This window comes from Artemia sp. Qi Xiang Cuo, chromosome 11 (genome assembly GCF_049724085.1).
Source record: "Artemia sp. Qi Xiang Cuo chromosome 11, ASM4972408v1, whole genome shotgun sequence".
Lineage (NCBI taxonomy): Eukaryota > Metazoa > Arthropoda > Branchiopoda > Anostraca > Artemiidae > Artemia > Artemia sp. Qi Xiang Cuo.
In genome coordinates, this window is record NC_142804.1 from 51,521,901 (window position 1) to 51,540,883 (window position 18,983).

Below are 18,983 nucleotides of genomic sequence, written 5' to 3' on the forward strand. Positions count from 1 at the left end.
AGTAAATTGATTCCTATTTGCAGTGAATCCCAGTCATAATTAGGCAATGCTGTAGTTCAATTTTCCAAAAGACGTTATTTTTTCTTTGCAGCATAAATATAAAGTGAATATAATGATTAGCAGGGCATACCTATAGATAAGACAGGAATTCATTTATTTTCCGCAGTAGTAAAGAAAAGCAAATTATTTAAAAATTTGGAATATGCAATTTTAGTTTATTCTTGCATAGACATAACTTTGTGCAGAACAAGGTATAGGCCCTATACACAATTTATTTTATTAAAAATAGCCCCTTTTTCCCAATTATATAGAGGAAAAGTAGTTGAGTTAGGAGAATGTATCTCTTAGGAATGAGTTCACACCCAACATTAGCCTAGGCTAGCCTATGTCATAATACTGGTTGGCTGGTTGGCTAATTTAAAGATTTGTATACATATATATAGACTGTCAAATTAGCCATCTGGTGGTATCTGTCATAGGTTAGCCTAGAAATTAGTTTTCGAGCTTTTATCTCTAATCCTTCACTAGGCTATCTCTGAGATTGGAAGTCTGGCCTTAGACTCTTTTTTAACCTTCACCTTTAATGCTCCATTACTTCTGAGATTGGAAGCCTTGCTTCTATCAAATGCTTTGGCTATTTTCTTGTAGGCCTATGCCTAATTCATTTAATGATGTTATTCCAGGCTAAGATACCCAGTAGCCTAGGAGCTAGACAGATAATCACAAATACAACAGTTAAGTTGCTGTTAGATCTATATGCTAGGCTAAATTTCTTCTGTTTAAGGTTAACTCTTTAAGAATAGCTATCCTAGATTTTAGTAGGCTATACCAATCTTCACTAGGCTAGCTCCAAGTACCACCCAAGTATCTAAATCTATTTAGGCTAAATCATACCCAAAATTATAAATCTCCTGTCTATGTTTATGAAGGTGTATTTAATCAAAATGTTTATCTGGCAAGGAGAATATCCTAACACTTTTGGCAATGAAATAGTAGCCTAAATTATGTCACAAGAATCATGTGAATATGTTTTACCTTAAATTAGGCCTATAGCTAGGAGCAATCTAAGGATTACTCCTTGTAGACCTCCAGAATGATGACTTGAGTTGTATACAAAGTTCACTAGTGACCAGGTGCTGTTCCATGTTCAGTAGCATCCCAATTGAGTTTAATCTCTCTGGAGGACCCCTCAGCATCTAGCCTTCATTTGAAAACATCAACAGATTCAGCAGTAACTGTTTCATTAGATAGTTTGCTCCTACTGTTCACAATATATGTTGAAAAGAATTGAGTACAGATTCTAGATATTGTAGACTACTGGCCAAGTTTCAGGTGATGACCTCTAGTTCTTGAGTTGGTACCAACAGTAGGGAGTAATGCTGGGAGAGTATTAGCCCTCAATAACTTGTGGGGTAAAATGGCATCCCCTCTATTTCTCCTGTAAACAAGTGTGGGGAGAATCAGCTTTGATAGTCTTACAGGATAGGAAAGCTCCCACATGCCAGATATCACTTTACTGGCACATCTTCAAGAACTTTTATGTCTTTTTTAAGATAGGCTATAGAGAGGCAGAAGACATTCCAACTTCAAGCTTAGGATGCACAAAAAAAAATATTTGGATGTTTAGAAAAATTATTTTATAAATATCGTTTTTCTTCCTCAGTGATTGGAATTAAGCCTTTATTATCATTTTTTAGAAAGTATATTATTGCTTTTTCCTTTAAGTTTATTGTGGGTAGGATTTGTTTTGGAATTTTTCTTTCCTTAACTGTATGTATGCTGGCTTTATTAGCCCCCTCAGAGAAGGGGGTCAACCATCAAATTGGTATTCAGAGGCTGACATCCTCATAGCTGCCAATGCAATTGCTGTATCTCTAGTCTCTAGTGATGAAAGCTAGAATAACACCAGATAACAGTCTCAGAGTCCCAAACCTGAAAAATGATTCCCAGCTCAATGATGATTTTCAGACAGTTATTAGAAAGCAGAAACGCAAAAAGCCCTCCTGAAATAACAGAAATCCCTAACTCAGTTTCAGCTATGGAATTGAAGAACAAACCTATCATCCTTTTCACCTCAACAGTAAAAGACCAAGTGTTTACCACCAAAAACATCTAACATTAGAATGAATCTATTCAAATCTTTAAGATGTAGTTTCAGTGTGAATGTTAATAGAGATGGCTCTCTTACAGTTATGTTCTAAGACAGAAAGGATGCATGCAAAGCTCTTAACCACAATAGAATTGGTAATATACCAGTTACCTCTGAATGGTGGACTCCACCTATAAAAAACACACAGAAAATAGTGATGTATAATGTCCCAGTTGAACTATTAACTGAAGACCTGGAAAATGGTCTCATGAATAATAAGTTAGAATTGCTGGAGATCCTGGAAGTCAATAGGATGGGCAAAGCAAATGCTAATGGGTTACTAAACAGTATGAGTGTCCTTTTTGCCTTACCAGTGAGAACCCAATTTGACTCATTGTTCCTTTTTGGTGAATCTAAAGCTTATAATTTACCTATTCAATGCTCAAAATGTTTTAAGCTTGGTCACTCATATAAGTATTCCTCTTCCTCTGAAACAATCTGCCCCAATTGCCTTTATAATCAACCTGTTTTTAGTGAAATTAGATTTTCTACAGCTCCTAAATGCATCAACTGTGGATGTGACCACCAGTCTACAAATTGTAACTTATGTCCTAAATATATCCAATGGGCCAAAGTGTTAGCCCATCAAGAAAATGTCCCATTTCCTATAGCTGCTATGGAGCTTGCTAAGCTTCCCAAAGGACCATCATCTCCAAGAATTAATGAGGCTAAGAAATCAACCTCAATCTTTTTACCCAACCCTTGGCAGTGTGCTCCCAAAAAAACAAAATCAGGCTCAGTTATCTGCAATTGAGATATCCACACCCCTCAGCAGGGTATTGGACTCCCTAATGTAATTAAAGCAAGCCCAGCCCTCCAAAATCTTAGATTTAGTCAGAAGTCATGGGCTGAAAGAGTGGCAGCTTCACCTAATATATCCACTCAAGCAAACACTGTACAAAATAGAGATGGTTCTTATATGACAAAACTAATTAAATATATAGCTTCAGTGGATCAAATCATCCAATCAAATAGGTCCATAACCCTAAAAGCTACTTTAACTAAAGATATTGCTAAATACTACTTTTCTAATTCATCTTTGATGAGATAGGAAAGGACTTATCTCCAATTCTCTCCAAATATAGAGCATGCCACCTATTCAACTCAACCCATGGCTATTAAATTACAGAGCCAACAATGGAATTGTGTTTTTCTTAATTTAAATAAACTTGGAGATGTCATTCATTATCCATCTAATAGTAAAATTAATATTATCTGTCTACAAAAGACCAATCTTCATCAGATTATTTCCCTAATTCCCTTAAACAGCTCTGCTACTTGGCTATTATTCCAGATAGCTACACTGCAATCCTGAAGTCTAACCTGCCTTGGTACATGGATAGAAAGATTTTTAAGTCATCTATTGATATTTTGAAGAAGAGTCAAATTGATTAGTGATTATTAATGTACAATGAAGTCATTAAAAAGAAGGAGGTTATTCATCATTTGTTTTGCAGGAGTGAGTGGTAAGAACCATATTGGTACCAGCTAGCCTATAGGTCTTAAACTGCTGAGGAAAGGTGACTTAAGTACCCACACAACCAATCAATAGAATTAAGAAGTTTAGTTGGGATGATTGGTTTGCTTTAACTGATAAGAAGAGTTGGTTACAGATGAGGACAATGGATTTCTGAATATCTGACTATACTTTTTTGAGAGACAAAGGGGTGAAAGGACTAATTGGTAGTTCATATACCCTGATATAAATTTTTGGAACTGGAAGTTCCTTATATAGAAGACTAGTGACTTTAGGGGAACAAGTGGAAATAGTATAGGGTAAAGGTACCAATGATATGACATTGCAATTTTGGAACCCCTGTCAAAACTTTCCTTCAAAACAGGATAACTCTGCTTAGTTGTAACTTAGAACACTATCTCTTGAAGCTGTTGTTATATTTTGACAATGCAAAACAGGGACACTATATCCAATGCACTGAGACAAGGAAAGGATATTTAATTCAATCAGCTTCCTGTTTTCAACACAAAATGAGCTCTTGACTATTTTTTAACTATGTAATGTTCAAATTGTCCTTACTTGGTTGTCTTTTAGCAAAAAAAGTTGGGATCAGCACCAATGCATCAAGATACATCTGATCCTCTCTAAAAATGTAGCCACATTGGCTTTTTCTTGATAAAATCATATTAAAATTGCAGCTAATATTATATTGACAAAACTAAAAGGCTGACTAAAAGTTTTCCTTCAGCCAAATCCAAACATAGATATTGGCTTCTATCATGAGATTCATTTCTTTTGAGAATGTCTTGTAGTAATCTTGGCGAAATTTTTGACAGACAGCAACAGGCCCTGTCAAAATATAGGTGACTCTGTTGAAACTTCACTGAACATGTAAAACAGATGAGAAACAATTGGTGTCAAAATTCAAGGGTCCTCTGACAAAAACAGTTGTTGAATTTATGGGTACATTCTCAGCAACAAGAGATTTTGATGATCATCATTTCCATTAATATTTCACATGAAAAAACAAAAAGAAAGGTTTTTATTAAATTGTAGTTTTACTGATTTGATGCTAGATTTTTCCATCATCTGAGGAACTGCCACTTGGCCTCATACTATGTTCATATTTTTAAACATTTAAATTGGTTGATTATAACATCCTAATTCATTTATCACTGAATAACTTTGAAGTAGACCCTCTCTTAGTAAATTTTGTATATGTTTTCTTTCTAATACAACCCAAGTTTTAAAATACAAAAATATTCTCTCTGATCCCCTCCCTTCTTGGTGTAGAATTCCTTAAGTGACCTTGTTAGAAACTCTTATATATAGTATTGATTAATGAAATTGGGAAGAATTTTCCTCAAAAGTGTTAAGGTGTAGATTACTTGCTCATCCTTGAAGTATGTCATAGAAATATCAAAAGTGGCCCCATCAAAATCCTACCCATGTTTAGGTTAAGGCTCAGAATTTACAAACAAATGTAAATTCCACTAAGTCAGTTATGATGATGCTAAACTTCTTAAAATTCTTGAAATCCACTCCTGTTTTTTTTTCGACCCTATCCCACCCAAAATGCTAGTGAAACATGTTAAACTTCTTGGTGTCACACATTCTAACAGTATTAAGTAGGGCATGTATATTTCAAGGATTCTAGACTTTATAGACAAAAGATAGTCACAACTAAAATATTTAAAGTGAACAAAAATGGTAGATTAACTTTGAAATGGTAAAATGCTGACAACATTTTCACTGGGAACAATAAGGCAATCTTTGTTGAATCATTAAAGCTGAGAGGAACTGGACCATTCCAAATAGCATTTGGAGATATTATTCTTGTTGCATATATACAAAAATGAGAAAAAAGGAAAAAAAAAACATATGACCTAGGTCACACAATTACATTCCATGTGATTATCCAATTTTGTTCCTATATCTTAGACAATTTTTTCAGTGTTTTGCTTCCACTCTCTGAATATTGTTTTATTCGTTTACAAATTAAACAAAGTTAAAGAGAAACGAAGAGATAAAGTAAAAAGAATAGGCATGTTGAATTGGTCTGTTGAATTTGTTGGTGAATATGGTCCAAATTCAGAAAACAGAAGTTTTTTTTAGCTATTGTTGATAAAACTTCAAACTTCTAATCAAACAGCAAGATTCCTCGATGTTTTTCCTACATACTGAAATCCTTTTCAAACCAAAAGTCTTTAAGTTAGGCCTTCCAGGGTAGAAAAAGTGTTTTTTTTTTTTTTAAACAGTCAAATCTTCAGTGCCTTTACCCTACTTAATTAGTCTCAAGGTTGGCCCCAGAAGCAGACCTCTTAGTATGAATACTGAATTTTATTTAATTGTCAATAGTGACACCAAGATCCTGTTGATTATTTACAGAAGAGAGCGGGGGGCCTAAGAAAAAATAAGAGCAGGTAGGATTCAGTTTGCCAATGTGAAAGATATGACGCTTGGCAACATTGAATTCAAGAACCCAGGCCTCAGCCCATTGATCCAGAAGTTGAAGATTATTTTGTAGCAGGGTGTGATCTTCACAGGACAAAGCTGTTCTAAAAAGCTTAAGGTTGTCTACATTAAGAGTTGATATACTGCTCATAATGGAAGGAGCATTATTGATGAAGATGTTAAATAGTTTAGGACCCAAAACACTTCCCTGAGGAACTCCACTCAGAACATGAATAGAGGAAGAAAGAACTTGATTACCAGAGTCATTATAACTGAACACATTGAGATCACAAATAAAGAAAATCAAGGATCAAGATTAGGGATTTCTCTTCAAGCTTTACTGCACATAATTTAATTGCAACTTGCTTGTGGCACACTTTGTCAAAAGCTGTAGAAAAGGCAAGCAGAATCATGTCAGCAGGCACCCCAATACCAAGCAACTTGGTGATGTGACCATGTAATTCAAGGAGATTTTTATCAACAGATCTTCCTGAATGAAAGCCATGTTGTGAACTGTGTAAAACATTATTTGCTTCAAGGTGTTTAACAACTTGCTGATGTTGTGCTAATAGGTTGATAATATTCAGCAAAGTCCTTTCTACCTTTTTTTAAACCTAGGAATGATATGTGCAGTTTTTCAATCATGAGGTAGTCTGGAAAGGTTTAATGATAGCTTGAACAGCAGAAAAATAGGTTGACACAAAACTGTACAACATTCATGTAGGATATGTGAGTGAATGCTGTCTGGACCAGCAGATTTATTCAGTTTGAGGGATGTAGGTTCCTTTATAACCAATGTATCAGTAATCAAAATTGGTTCCATCTTATGTGATACATCATATAAAGAAGGTGTAGGATAAACATACTGGAATTGGAGGAAAAAACAGAAGGGAAATATTATTTGAAATTTCAACTTTCAGCTCAAGATCAGCAACTGATTGAACATTGTGCAGGATATCTGGGACTTTGTGTCTGGTGCTACATTTTTGAGTGGTATAATGCCAGAAAGATTTAGGGTTATCCTAACATCCTCAGCCAATTTTTCCTCAAACCTTGTCTTCAACTTCTTTATTTGATTAGTTGTTTGATTACAAAAAGATTCAAAGACTTCATAATTTTCTGTGGTCTTATTTTTTCTATTGTGATTCCATGCTCTGTGTCTTCTACTGATTAGCTTGCTTACTTTAGTAGTTAAAAAAGGTAAACTTTTTGGCTGTTTAGCCTGAAAAATTCTGGTGCAAGATTTTCATCAATATCATCAGTAATAAGCTTTTCCAGTTGACATTGGCAAGTTTTTCAGAGACTCGTTTGTAGTTTACATATTTTTATTGCTTTGAAGAAAGTTGTTTGATAGGCAGACATAACTCCAAAATAATTACTATATGGTTGCTATTACCAACTGTTCTGGTTATTACTTCTTAATAAGAAGGTCAGGGTTACTGAGAATAACCAGATCAAGGGCGTTGGAGACTTGACCTTCCCTGAAACGAGTTGGTTGTGAGACTGTTTGACAGAGGGAATTATCTGAGATGGCAGACAAAAAAGGAGAATCTCTATTACAAAAACCAGATCAGTCAATCCATTGAATTTCAGGAAGGTTAAAGTCCCCCAACAGTACAAGATCATAGCTGACAAAATTGGACATCACATGAGATAACATGGAAGCCAAATTAGATTCAGAGTCCAAAACACAGGGAACACTGGGGCTTCTATAAATAACACCCACTACAATTGAGATTGGTTGATTGTGTATTTGTACCCACACAGACTCAATTCCATCAGTAGTTAGAGAATTAAATTGAGTGAGACTAACCATTAGTCCATCTCTTATATATAAGCACACTCTTCTGTGGCAAAGTGGGGAATCCAGATTAGAAACGAGAAGGTAAGTAGATCTAAATTTTCCATCTGCTGAAAAATGGAAGTTGAAAGGAGAATCAAACTCACTTTCCAACAAGAATCAAAGGAGAAATGGAGCTTAAGTCAGTAGAGGTGGCCACTTAGGACCTCTGATGGCTCTTGCCATTACACCTGAATTGGACTGGCTGTCAACAAAGCTCTCTAGTACTCCAACAACAGCAGGAAAAAGGCCAGAAATGTGTCAATACTATCATGACTTTCAACCCACATTGTGTCACAAAAGTGAAGGAGCATTTGCTTTTCTGTATGTGCCAGGGCGGAAGCTATTGACTCAGTTTATTTTTGGGGGGATAGGAAAAAACAAAAACTTCTTAGAAGTTTCCATATAGCATTTGAATTAAGTCCAGTTTGGAGGCCTTCACCAGGGCATGGTTTAAACAATGTGTGTAAATGGCAAGTGGGTACTGCTTTCATATCTCTGCTTGAGTGCAGCTGTACAAACCAGACATGCTACTACCTCCATCAAAGCCAATATTAACTAACTTATTCATGGTCCAGTCCAAACTCTAGGCAGAGTCTAATATTCTACTTTTAAAGACCTATGCCTTACAATTCATTTGCAGTGTTGAAATACAAAAAACTTTCTTCTATTTGATGATTGTAATAGAAACAGACAACATGAGCAAACAATTCCTTTGAAGTTACATTAATCATCTCCACTAGCCAATATTAAGAAATACTTCTACATAAATGAGGAGGTCCTTGAACACAAAAGATAGGTTCTTTCACCTCTTATTGTACTGGCTGTACACACTGGAATATAAATGTGACCAATTAAGGAAATGAGTTAATCAAGAGTAGCTCATTCCTTACTGCAGGACATTTATAATTTTATATAATTTCAAGATTGCAAAAAATCATAAAATTTTTTATAAAATCATGAAAATTATGTATAATTTTCAAATGTCATCTATTTAATGGAGACTGTGGTGGAAACTCAAATATTGCTCAGGACCAAAAAAGACTTGACTGTAGAATGAGTAGTTTGGCCTTGACATTGGCCAAATCTGCAGCAAAATGTACTAGTGCTGTCATTCCTTGCAAAGCAGCCTGACTGTCTAAAACTAGTTTGTTGAGCTCACATTGCCAAGTGCTTTTTGTCAAGGGAGAGAATGTTTTGAGATTACTCCTTGAAACATTTGCAGGAGTCATACACCTGCAACAACAAAGTAGTCACTAGTAAATTTGTCTCTGCTTAAGAATATCAATGACCTTAGGCATGTTTCTATAAACATTAGAACAGAGGTTAGAATTCGGGTTTGAAATAAAAGTCTTAAGTATTTTAGCTGGTTCTAGGTGTTTACCCCCCCTCCATGGAAAATACCCCCAACAGAAAATACAACCCTCATGTCCTCTCAAGACCAGAACATAATTTCCTTTTACTTAACAAAAAAACAAACAAATAATCATGGATTGTCAGCTTAATATACATAATATAATATTTATTCCTTAAAGTCTTAATACTTCTTAATTTATTAAAGTCAAAAAAGTGAAAACATTTAAGGATGTTTGATACGTTGAAGAATCACCCTATCTTGTCCATTGCAGGCTTTTTTAATTTGTGTGGCCAGACTATTCAGAATTAGTTGGGTGGTCTTGCCATAACTTGTATAGCTAAGATAAGAGATTCGAGTGAACAACAGAAAACTAAAATCCAACACCTATTTTCCCAGAAATCTTAGAAAACCTTTTAACTTTTCCAGTTTTGTGCCAGAGATAGAGATATTCAGATTTAATAAAACTTGCATAATGAAAAAAATAAATTTTGTTTTTTTTATTGAATGGAGCACAGTTTTCATTTTAAAGCTCTGGAAAGGCCAGTCCCTAAAAATATTTTAGTGTACCTGCTGGGAAAACATTAAAAATCACCTCAAAAAGTCTCATTGAATAATTTAACAGCTTTTGAATTTCCTGTTGTGCTAACTGCCTTGATTGAAATCTTTGTGGACACAGGATGTACATTATATATGATATATGTACATTGATTAGATAGCGTTTTGCTTAACAAGCAAATGTTGGTCTGTTTCATGAAAAGTATTATTGATACTTGGGCTTAGAAGCTATTCTGATGTCTTATGCAAATTGACTTGAAAAGTTGGTTTAATTCACAAATATTTAAACTAAAGTGTTAAAACAATTTTCAGCAATTGAAACATAAAAATGGAAGATTTTTCAGTCCAATGACTCATAGTCATTTCTGTTAATCAACATAATTTGGATTTTTTGTTCAGAATGGACACAGACCTTCCTCCTAAGTCCTCTTTCCTTTCTGCCAATATGACTCTTCTTTTTAAAAGTGTGTCTAATGCCTTTTTCCTCAGACCATGACCAAAAAAACAACCTAATTCATATTTTCACGTTTTATTCAAAATCAATTGTATCTTGTAACCTTAAATTCCGAAAGGGGTTTTTATTTCTTGCAACCTTTGCAGCTGCATAATTGTCAGCCATGTTTCATTTTTTTTTTATTTGTATGCTAATTCCAAGAGGAGATAGGAAAACTGACGACAGTTTCTGTTCTCCTTTCTGGTTCAAAAAATGTGAAAATGAACGAAGGCCTCAGAAGATAGGGGACAAAAAACGCAACTATGGTTGTCCAACAATCCGTTCTTGCATATCTTGGTTCATTAACAATCCTCTTCTCTCATTCAACAAGGGTTCTATGGCACATATTGTTGGTGAAAACGAGCAACAGTTGTGCAAGGTGTTTTATTTTCTTTAGTTCGAGTTGTGAGATAAGAAAGTTTGTAATTATAAAGCTGCTACTGCAACTCTAGTTCTTGTATCAATCTTCATTTCACCCTATCTTTTGCAAGAAATTAAAAAAACTCTCTCCTTTCTGTGTGTTTTGAATTTAAGGGAAAATGACCAGTAAGAAAATCAATATATTTATATCCTAATAAATAAAAACTTAAAAAAAAAACACTCCACTGTGCAGTGTAGCTTCTCTAATTGAGTTATAGACTAATGGTGGCTGCTTTATAACTACAAAAAGTTACAATATTTTCTTACTTCTCTGAGGTATTAAAGAAAATTAATAAATTACTATGGTTAGGATTTACATTTAAACTTTCCTATTAGAATTTGAAGTGAAATAAGGTATTTTAACTTTTGTTCAGGTTTTCATGCTGGGCAACAATGTTGACAAAAGCTGTAGATCTACATCCGATAGAAAATTGATCAGTACTGATCTGTGTCAATGCAATGCTGTTATGGGGCTAATGTGTTTCATTCTTGATATTCAATCTTTCTTGGGCATTTAAAAATATGAAAATAGAAAAATGATGCATAAAGCTGCAATAAAAAAGGACATTTATTAATAATCTCTTTGACTGGAAGGGTTTTGCCAGGAATGCAATTAGCCAAGCGCTGTCTACCCTTGCCTCAACAACTGGAACAATAGACGTCAAAGTACCACCTTCATCAACTGTATGTATTGTTTTTGAAAAAAAAAATGATAAAGAAACTGTAGACAGTTTCGTTTCGTAATTAAGTGAGATGCCCGTCAATATATATTGTGCTTTCTTTTTAAGTATCACTGAGCCATATGGAGGCAAATACTAACAGCAAAGCTTACACAGCTTTCAACTGGATCAAACATAATCGCAATAAGTATGAAATAGGACTTGCAGGAGACCTGAGCCAAGGAATGGAATGATAATTCTCAGCTAAGGACACGAGAGATATCTTAAAAGTGTAGGATCTAAACCTAGACAGATATGTAAAACATCTGTAAAATCGAGAAATTTTATTGCTCTGTAGCACTTCCAATTTATTATCAAAGTTTACAGCAAAAAATCAAAGGGACTACTGAGACCAAGACATTAAACTCTTAAATTTTTTTTTGTGAAATTGGGGGGGGCTGGGCCCCCTCTAAATACGCCACTGTATATAAGAATAGGGACCTGCTGTCCATGTTTATGTAGGATGGGGAATATACCCAATAGATAATGTCTGAAAATATTATTATACAGGATGTAAAAATAATATCATAGGCTGAGTTGTTCAAGCCTAGCATCTTTGCAACTCAGAAGGGATGGATTAGACTTAGTTAATATATTTCAAATTGTTAAAGTTGTTGATAATTGATCTTGTAGTGTCATTTTTTTTCAGTTCAGCCATTATTCACCAACATGGCAGAACTCATTAAAATTGTACCAGCAAAGGGTTTTAGTTGGACAGGGCTCTTTTGTAAGTTGCTCCATTAAACCATACGACATGTTGCCTGACCATGTTGTTCAACAAATAATGCTACAGATTTTGAAAGAGCTTTGATTAGAACTTCTTTTTATGAAAGGCACTGTATAGAACCATAATATTTATGATATAATTATGACATATTTTACTTATTGCCCTAAGAAGGTACTCTAGGAAGAGTACCATGAATTTGTTTCCTTGCATATTCTGAAGTATTTGTTTATTTCTGTAATGTGTTAAGCCTATGGAATTTATTTGTTATTTATAGTACAACTCAATATCCCTGTGTCCAACTCTTGTTTATTGTCCTTATTGTTCATTGCAAAGTTACTTTTTTACTTGTTATCAGAATTGCTGTTGTTATTTGTGTAATGTGAAGGGCCAATGGGGCTATAGCATTTAAGGCTTTGCTGCCCAAAATTGGAAGCGTTGTCTCTATTTTTGTTATGCTGTTGTTATTTTGTAATGGCTATCAGACTGTTATATTTATGGTTTTGCTGCTGCATTTTCTGTTGTATTTGTGACAAGACAATACTCTGTTTTTGTTGAAAATGAATAAATTAAAAGTTGTATCCAACCATACTTAAATTTTGGCAAAATTATCCGTGGGTACTGATAGTACTGAACTTGGGTACTGATTTGAAATCCAGAAGAAAATAATTTTATCTTGTTAGCTGAAACAACAAAGCATAAGAGCTAACTTGGCCTGTCTAACTAGGTGCATAATATGAATGCTAAGAATTTATAAATAGAATATATTGGAAGGATAAAAATCTCTTTAAATTTAAGCAATATAACCTGTCTAGTTGGATATTATACGTCTTTAATATTCTGACATAGAATATTCATCTAGTTAGATAAAAAGTAAATAAAGATCACATCATGAATTCCTAGCAAGACAGATTATAATGTATCTTAATAGAGGAGAGGCCACTCACTCCCCTTTGTAAATAATGATCAAGGTCTTGGTGTCACTATTGACAATGAATCAAAATTCAGCACTCATCCGAAGAGGTCTGCTGCTGGTGCTAGTTCAACTATGGGACTGATTAAGAGTACTGTTTCCACTCATTCCCCTAAAGTCATCAGTCTTCTATATAAGGGACTTGTGCATCTCAAGCTTGAAGTTCAAATGTCCCTTGCCTCTCCATATTTTACAAAAGACATAAAAGATCTTGAAGATGTGCAGAGGCATGCCACCAAAGTGGCATGTGGGAGCTTTCCTACCCAGCATGACTATCAAAGCTGAATCTCCCTACACTTGTTTGCAGGAGAAATAGAGGGGATGTCATTGTAACCTAGAAGTCAATGAGGGCTAATACTCCCTGAGCATTATTCCATTCTGTTGGTCCCGACTCAAAAACTAGAGGTCATCACCTGAAACTTGTCAAGCAATCTATCATATCTAGAGTCCGCACACAATTCTTTTCATCACGAATTGTCAACAGTTGAAACAAGCTATCTAATGAAACAGTTATGGTACTGCTCAATTCGTTGATGCTTTCAAACGAAGGCTTGATGCTGAGTGGTTCTCCAGAGAATGTAAACTCAATTGAAATTGTACTGATCATGCAACAGCACCTCGTCACTAAAGAACTTTGAATACAACTCAAGTCATCATTTGCAAGCTCTACAGGGAGAAATTCTTAGATTGCTCCTAGCTGCAATTTAAGGTAGTTTAAGGTAATAGCCATTCCTATATAGGCCTATATCCAACTAGGCAGATAAACAGATTTTCAAGGCAATTTGGTGATAATATTCAACTAGCCAGATAATTGAATCTCTTTAGGCACATTATCACTAACTAATTTGGTGGATAAAAAGGTATCATTGCCTTTCTTATATATGTATGCCTCAAGCACATAATAAAATCTAAATTCAAAATGGCATAATAAAATCTAAATATCCAACTATCCAGATAATTAATTATCTTAGTAGTTAGTTTATGATATCCACCTAGGGATGATGATTATGAAGCATGTGTTTCAGGCACCTTTAATGATGGCACTATGGGACTTTGATATTTTTTCAGTGGGAGGAGGGAAAGGGAGGTGGTGGTAGAGATCAATTTTGTTTCTTATTTCTTTGAACAGTCTGAAAACATCCATTCAGAAGGGCATCAGTTAGCATATTTAAGGCCTCTTGGACAATATTATAGTATTCTAACATTCCTTGCATCTGCTTACAATTGGAATGATTGACTTTCTCCTAGAAGTTGGCTGGTTGTGTTATGATTCATGAGTTAAGGAAAAGATACCAAAAACTGATGTATAAGACATTGAACCTAATAGATAAAGCAATACAATATTCTACCAAAAGGTTCTTCTTCTTGTAGGTAGCAACATATATAGAGAGTCCTTTAACCTCTCTTTAATTTTCTTTGAAATTAAAATTGTGCCAAAATGATAGTTTTGCAGATAAGCAAGTAAAACAGTTCATCCTGTCAGTGAAGATATTCAACTTGGAATTTGAAACAATAGGACCAATATAACAGCACTTAATAGCTAATACCATTTTTCAAGGAAAAGATTTATGCAGGAAAGAAAAACGAGCAAAAATGGGGTTTTTTAAAGGCCAAGTGAAAATACTGACAGAACACAACAAAGCGAATATTTTGAGGGGACAAACGCCTCTCTTCTTCAGCGCGAAGCGAAAATAAATATGCTCAATGAGAGTGCCGAAGTAAAAAAATAAAATAAAAATAAAACGCGGAAACTCAATGTCAATGTGAAAAAAAACAATGAAAAACGAAAAAATTAAGAGATGAATAAAATCCATTAAAACCAAAAAGTATAAGAATTAAAACCAAAAAGTATAAGAATTAAAACCAAATACCTAACATCCAAAAAAGTGAGTCATTCACCAATATCCGCGATTTGCAAAAATCCAAAAATTTGAACTACCATCAACGGATACTAACGAATAACTGATAAATAAAAGAAAAATATTCAGTCACTAAAAACAAAACAAACCAGCAATTGAATGAGCAGGAGAGAGCTATGTCATCTGATTTCTGATTTCAATAATTGCATTCCTTGCAGACACTTTCGCGCTGAAGAAGAGAGGCGTTTGTCCCCTCGAATATTCGCTTTGTTGTCTTTTGTCAGTATTTTCATTTGGCCTTTAAAAAACCCCATTTTTGCTAGTTTTTCTTTTTGTTATGTCAGGCCAATGTGGTTTAAGAAATTAGCTTACACTTATGCAGGTATGGAAAAAGTTCCAAAACTGCCAGTAGCAGGACTCGAAAAGCTGCCAAATCTGCCAACAAATATTAAAATCTGCCAACAAATTTCACTAGGCCAGGAAAACTGACCTCTCTTTCCTAATGGTTAAACCTGTGTGTGCCTGGGCATGTTCATACAAGATAACGATGGGGCGGGGAAATGTCCTATTCAGAGTGATCAAAGGAGTTTCTTCCTCCTAACAAATCAAAGAATCTTGCCTAGAGATGCACTTTATTATACCCTCCCCCCTCCCAGGGTTAGAACTAAATATAGATTTAGTTTCAGGCATATCAGTTTTAACCCTGAGGGGGATCAGAATGTTTTCGTTAAACAAGTGGAGAGTTAGAATTGGAAATAGCACATAATTAGAACACTTTTTTCAGTTATTTTAGAGAATGGGGCTCTTTTGACTAGCTAACTGAGGGAGTGTTATTCCCCTATCCATATATATGAGCATATATGTAGGCATAATTATACCTTCACACAAGGGGGATCTCCCTTCCCTCGCCTCTGAGACAGGTGTAAAGTGTTGCCCTAGTAAACCGAATCGTGGCCTATAAATTCCTTTCTTTGACTTTGACTCCCTTCCTCTATTGGGCTTTACCTGTGTGCATAGGCTACAAGTATTGTGAAAAAAATGACTAACATTTTATCTTTCAGTTCTATTTGAGTTTCTTAGGTTCTTGATTTGAACTTTTTGATTTACGTTCAATTTTTATTCTAGGGATGGCAAAGTACATAGCTCAAATTATAATAGCTGGCTCACAAATTTTTGGGCGAGCTTTTGCCAAGGCCATAAAGCAAGAGTTCCAAGCTAGTCAGCAGGCTGCTTCCCGTGCTGGTGGAGGTCGGGCTGGAGCTCAAAGCGCAGCTGCAAACCTTAAAAGTGGCATGAATCTTGAAGAAGCAAAGCAAATTTTAAATGTAGACAAGCTTGATCCTCAGCTTGTTCAAGAAAGATATCAGCATTTATTTAGTATTAATGAAAAATCTAAAGGTGGATCATTTTATTTGCAGTCAAAAGTATACCGTGCTAAAGAAAGGTTGGATGAGGAGTTAAGGCTTGAGACTGAAAAACAACAAGAGACTTCTTCAAATAAAACATAGTTAAGAACAGTTAATTGTAGGTTTTTGAACTACTTTGAAGTTATTTCTCAGAGTTAAAAGGAATCAGTGAATTGTGATGATCTTATTTAAGTCAAATATATTTTTAAATCTTGTAATATTGTTTCGAAGTTGTATAATTTATTAATAAATCTTAGGTATAGTTTAATTAAACAAACTAACACAAAATTAGCAAATTAACAAACGAAAAATAAAACTGGAATGAAACTTTCTTTTGTAGTTTGCTTATTTATTACCTTATTGATTTCTCTGAACTAATAATTGAAATAAATAAGCTGTTTTAAAAGGCTGGTTGATTAAAAAAGCTGAAAAGCTAGGTGATAAATAAGGTAGTTTAAGAAATAACTAAAGTGAGTGATAAAGGCATAGCTATAAATTTGATTTGTGTGTCAAGTTGCTAAAGCACTGAGGAGTAAAGAAACAAAAAAAAATGATTCTTTACATTTCAGCTTATAAGCTGCATCAATTCTTAGGCTATTTGCAGTCAGATCCACATTCCAAATTATGTGCTAGTCAAATTTGATTACAATGAGAGATTGATTGAATATATTCGTTTGAAAGGTTTTTTTTTTTTTTTCTGATTTTAAGCCATGTTAATAATTCTAGGTGAAAATGTTGGTTCATTTGCCTAGAATATAAAGACAATTTTAAATGCAACAGGGACTGCAAACAGAGGCAACGCTATAATTTTGCCTGTAGCAAAGGCCATATGGCTTCAATGTTTTTTTGTTGTTTTTTTCCAGAGGTACTTTTTGTTGAAGGGGTAATCATATAAACTTCAGAGGGGGCTCATTTGATCGGAAAATGGACGTTCTAGTACTTTTTTTAAAAGTTGAAAGTGATCGGAGGGCGACTAGCCCCTCCCAAACCCCCGCCCCCTCTTCTAAAAATGCATGCAATGGAATTTTCGGAACGGACATTTTGTCGAAAATAGACCAAAGATCATATAACAAGAACTCTGTGGTTGACACAACCTCTCAGAACTCGAGGACAGTGCTGTAAGTTATTCTCTTGGGGCATTTAAGGTTTTGTGGAAGGGAATGGTCGTATAAACTTTGGAGGAGGCTCATTTGATTGGAAATTGAAAACTTTAGTTCCCCATTTTTAAGAGCTAAAAGTGATTTGTTCAGGATATTTGTTCTGCTATTTTGTTCAGGATAGTTCAAACGGCCAATAACTATGTCTTGGGAGATAAAATGACCCCCTACAGCGCTTGGAGAAAGATTTTTAAGTTATAAAAATTTGTCCATTGTTTACATATAGTAATTGTTATTGGGAAATATACATACATTTTTCGGGTGGGGAGGGGAGGACAAATTTTCTGCTGGGAGGATTTTGCACGGGGAGAACTTTCCATGGAGAAGGAAGCTTCCTGAGGTGAAATGTTCAGGGGAAATTTTCCACTGGGTGATTTTGCCAGAATTCCTGTACGAAATTTCTTTATATGCCTTGCTTTCTCTTTATCGATTCAAGTTTCCGCGCGGAGATGTTAAGGTTAATCGTCTGGGGTAAATTTTCGCTATGATTGAATTGTCCAGATATATTTCTGTGGGAAGGGGATTTTTCCGTGGAGGTGGAGCCAGATATCCTGACGTTATTTGAAAACAATCCGAAATTAAATAAAAAGCACGATTTTTCAACTGAAAGAAAGTGACAACTAGATAAATTCAAAGTGACAACTAAATAAGTACAATCACTCCTGAAAAAAAAAGATAATAAAACACAAAAAGCGTATCCGTTCAGTTGAAAAATACAGAAATTCCCAGCATTCTGTTTAGGGGAAACATTTCAGGTTATAGTGGCTTCAAATATCAGCTCATGGGTACTCTTGCAATGTAAGCAAAAGTTGACGGCATATTTTTTTTACTGAAAATGCCCCTTATTAAGTTGTTTTCTATAATTAAACGAACTTTCTTGTGTACTAATAACTGCACTAATTACTAATAAACAAATACATATTTAGCATCACCTTAAAAGCTGATTTTTTGATTCAATGTTATCAATAGTTAGGTTCTAAAACCTTCGTTATTGACAAGGATCGTTATTTACTTACCATTCATTGCTATGAAGTATTTGATTATTTTGTCGCTCCAACCAAATCATATAGAAGAAATGTTTGTGGAAAACTAGAAAGGGGTCAATTAGCCATAAAATAGAACTTATATTTTCCTTATTAAGGGTCAAAATCTATTGGCAGGCAGTCATCAATGAGGCAACACAAATTTTTTCCATGGTTTTTCCCTATTCTGCTCTCTTTCCTTTGGTTTCCTTATAATTGCTTTATAGTCCAACATTTCCATGGGGGATCCCCCCCCCTTCCGACACCCATGGCTTACAGAGTCACACCACTGACCCCCGTCCCAAACCAAATAACTGCTAGCACCAGGAATCGAACCCTCGCCCTTTGGACAAAGGATTCCAATTCCAGCATGCCAACCACTCGGCTAGGATGACTCAC

General features: G+C 34.9%; 1 protein-coding gene across 3 annotated transcripts; it reads left to right on the forward strand.

The window, feature by feature from the left end:
* Positions 1-68: 68 nt before the first annotated feature.
* LOC148947114 (mitochondrial import inner membrane translocase subunit TIM16-like) lies at positions 69-17,020 on the forward strand. Of its 3 annotated transcripts, none has more exons than XM_089097266.1 (2): positions 69-103; positions 16,125-17,020. In XM_089097266.1, exon 2 carries the CDS (start codon positions 16,127-16,129, stop codon positions 16,505-16,507), a length of 381 nt encoding a protein of 126 aa, XP_088953392.1. In that variant the 5' UTR covers positions 69-103; positions 16,125-16,126; the 3' UTR covers positions 16,508-17,020. The 3 variants fall into 3 exon arrangements, with proteins under 3 accessions (XP_088953392.1, XP_088953391.1, XP_088953393.1); XM_089097265.1 differs by lacking the exon at positions 69-103 and adding an exon at positions 182-251 and having other exon boundaries at positions 16,125-17,014; XM_089097267.1 differs by lacking the exon at positions 69-103 and adding an exon at positions 11,372-11,408.
* The last annotated feature ends 1,963 nt before the right edge of the window (positions 17,021-18,983 follow it).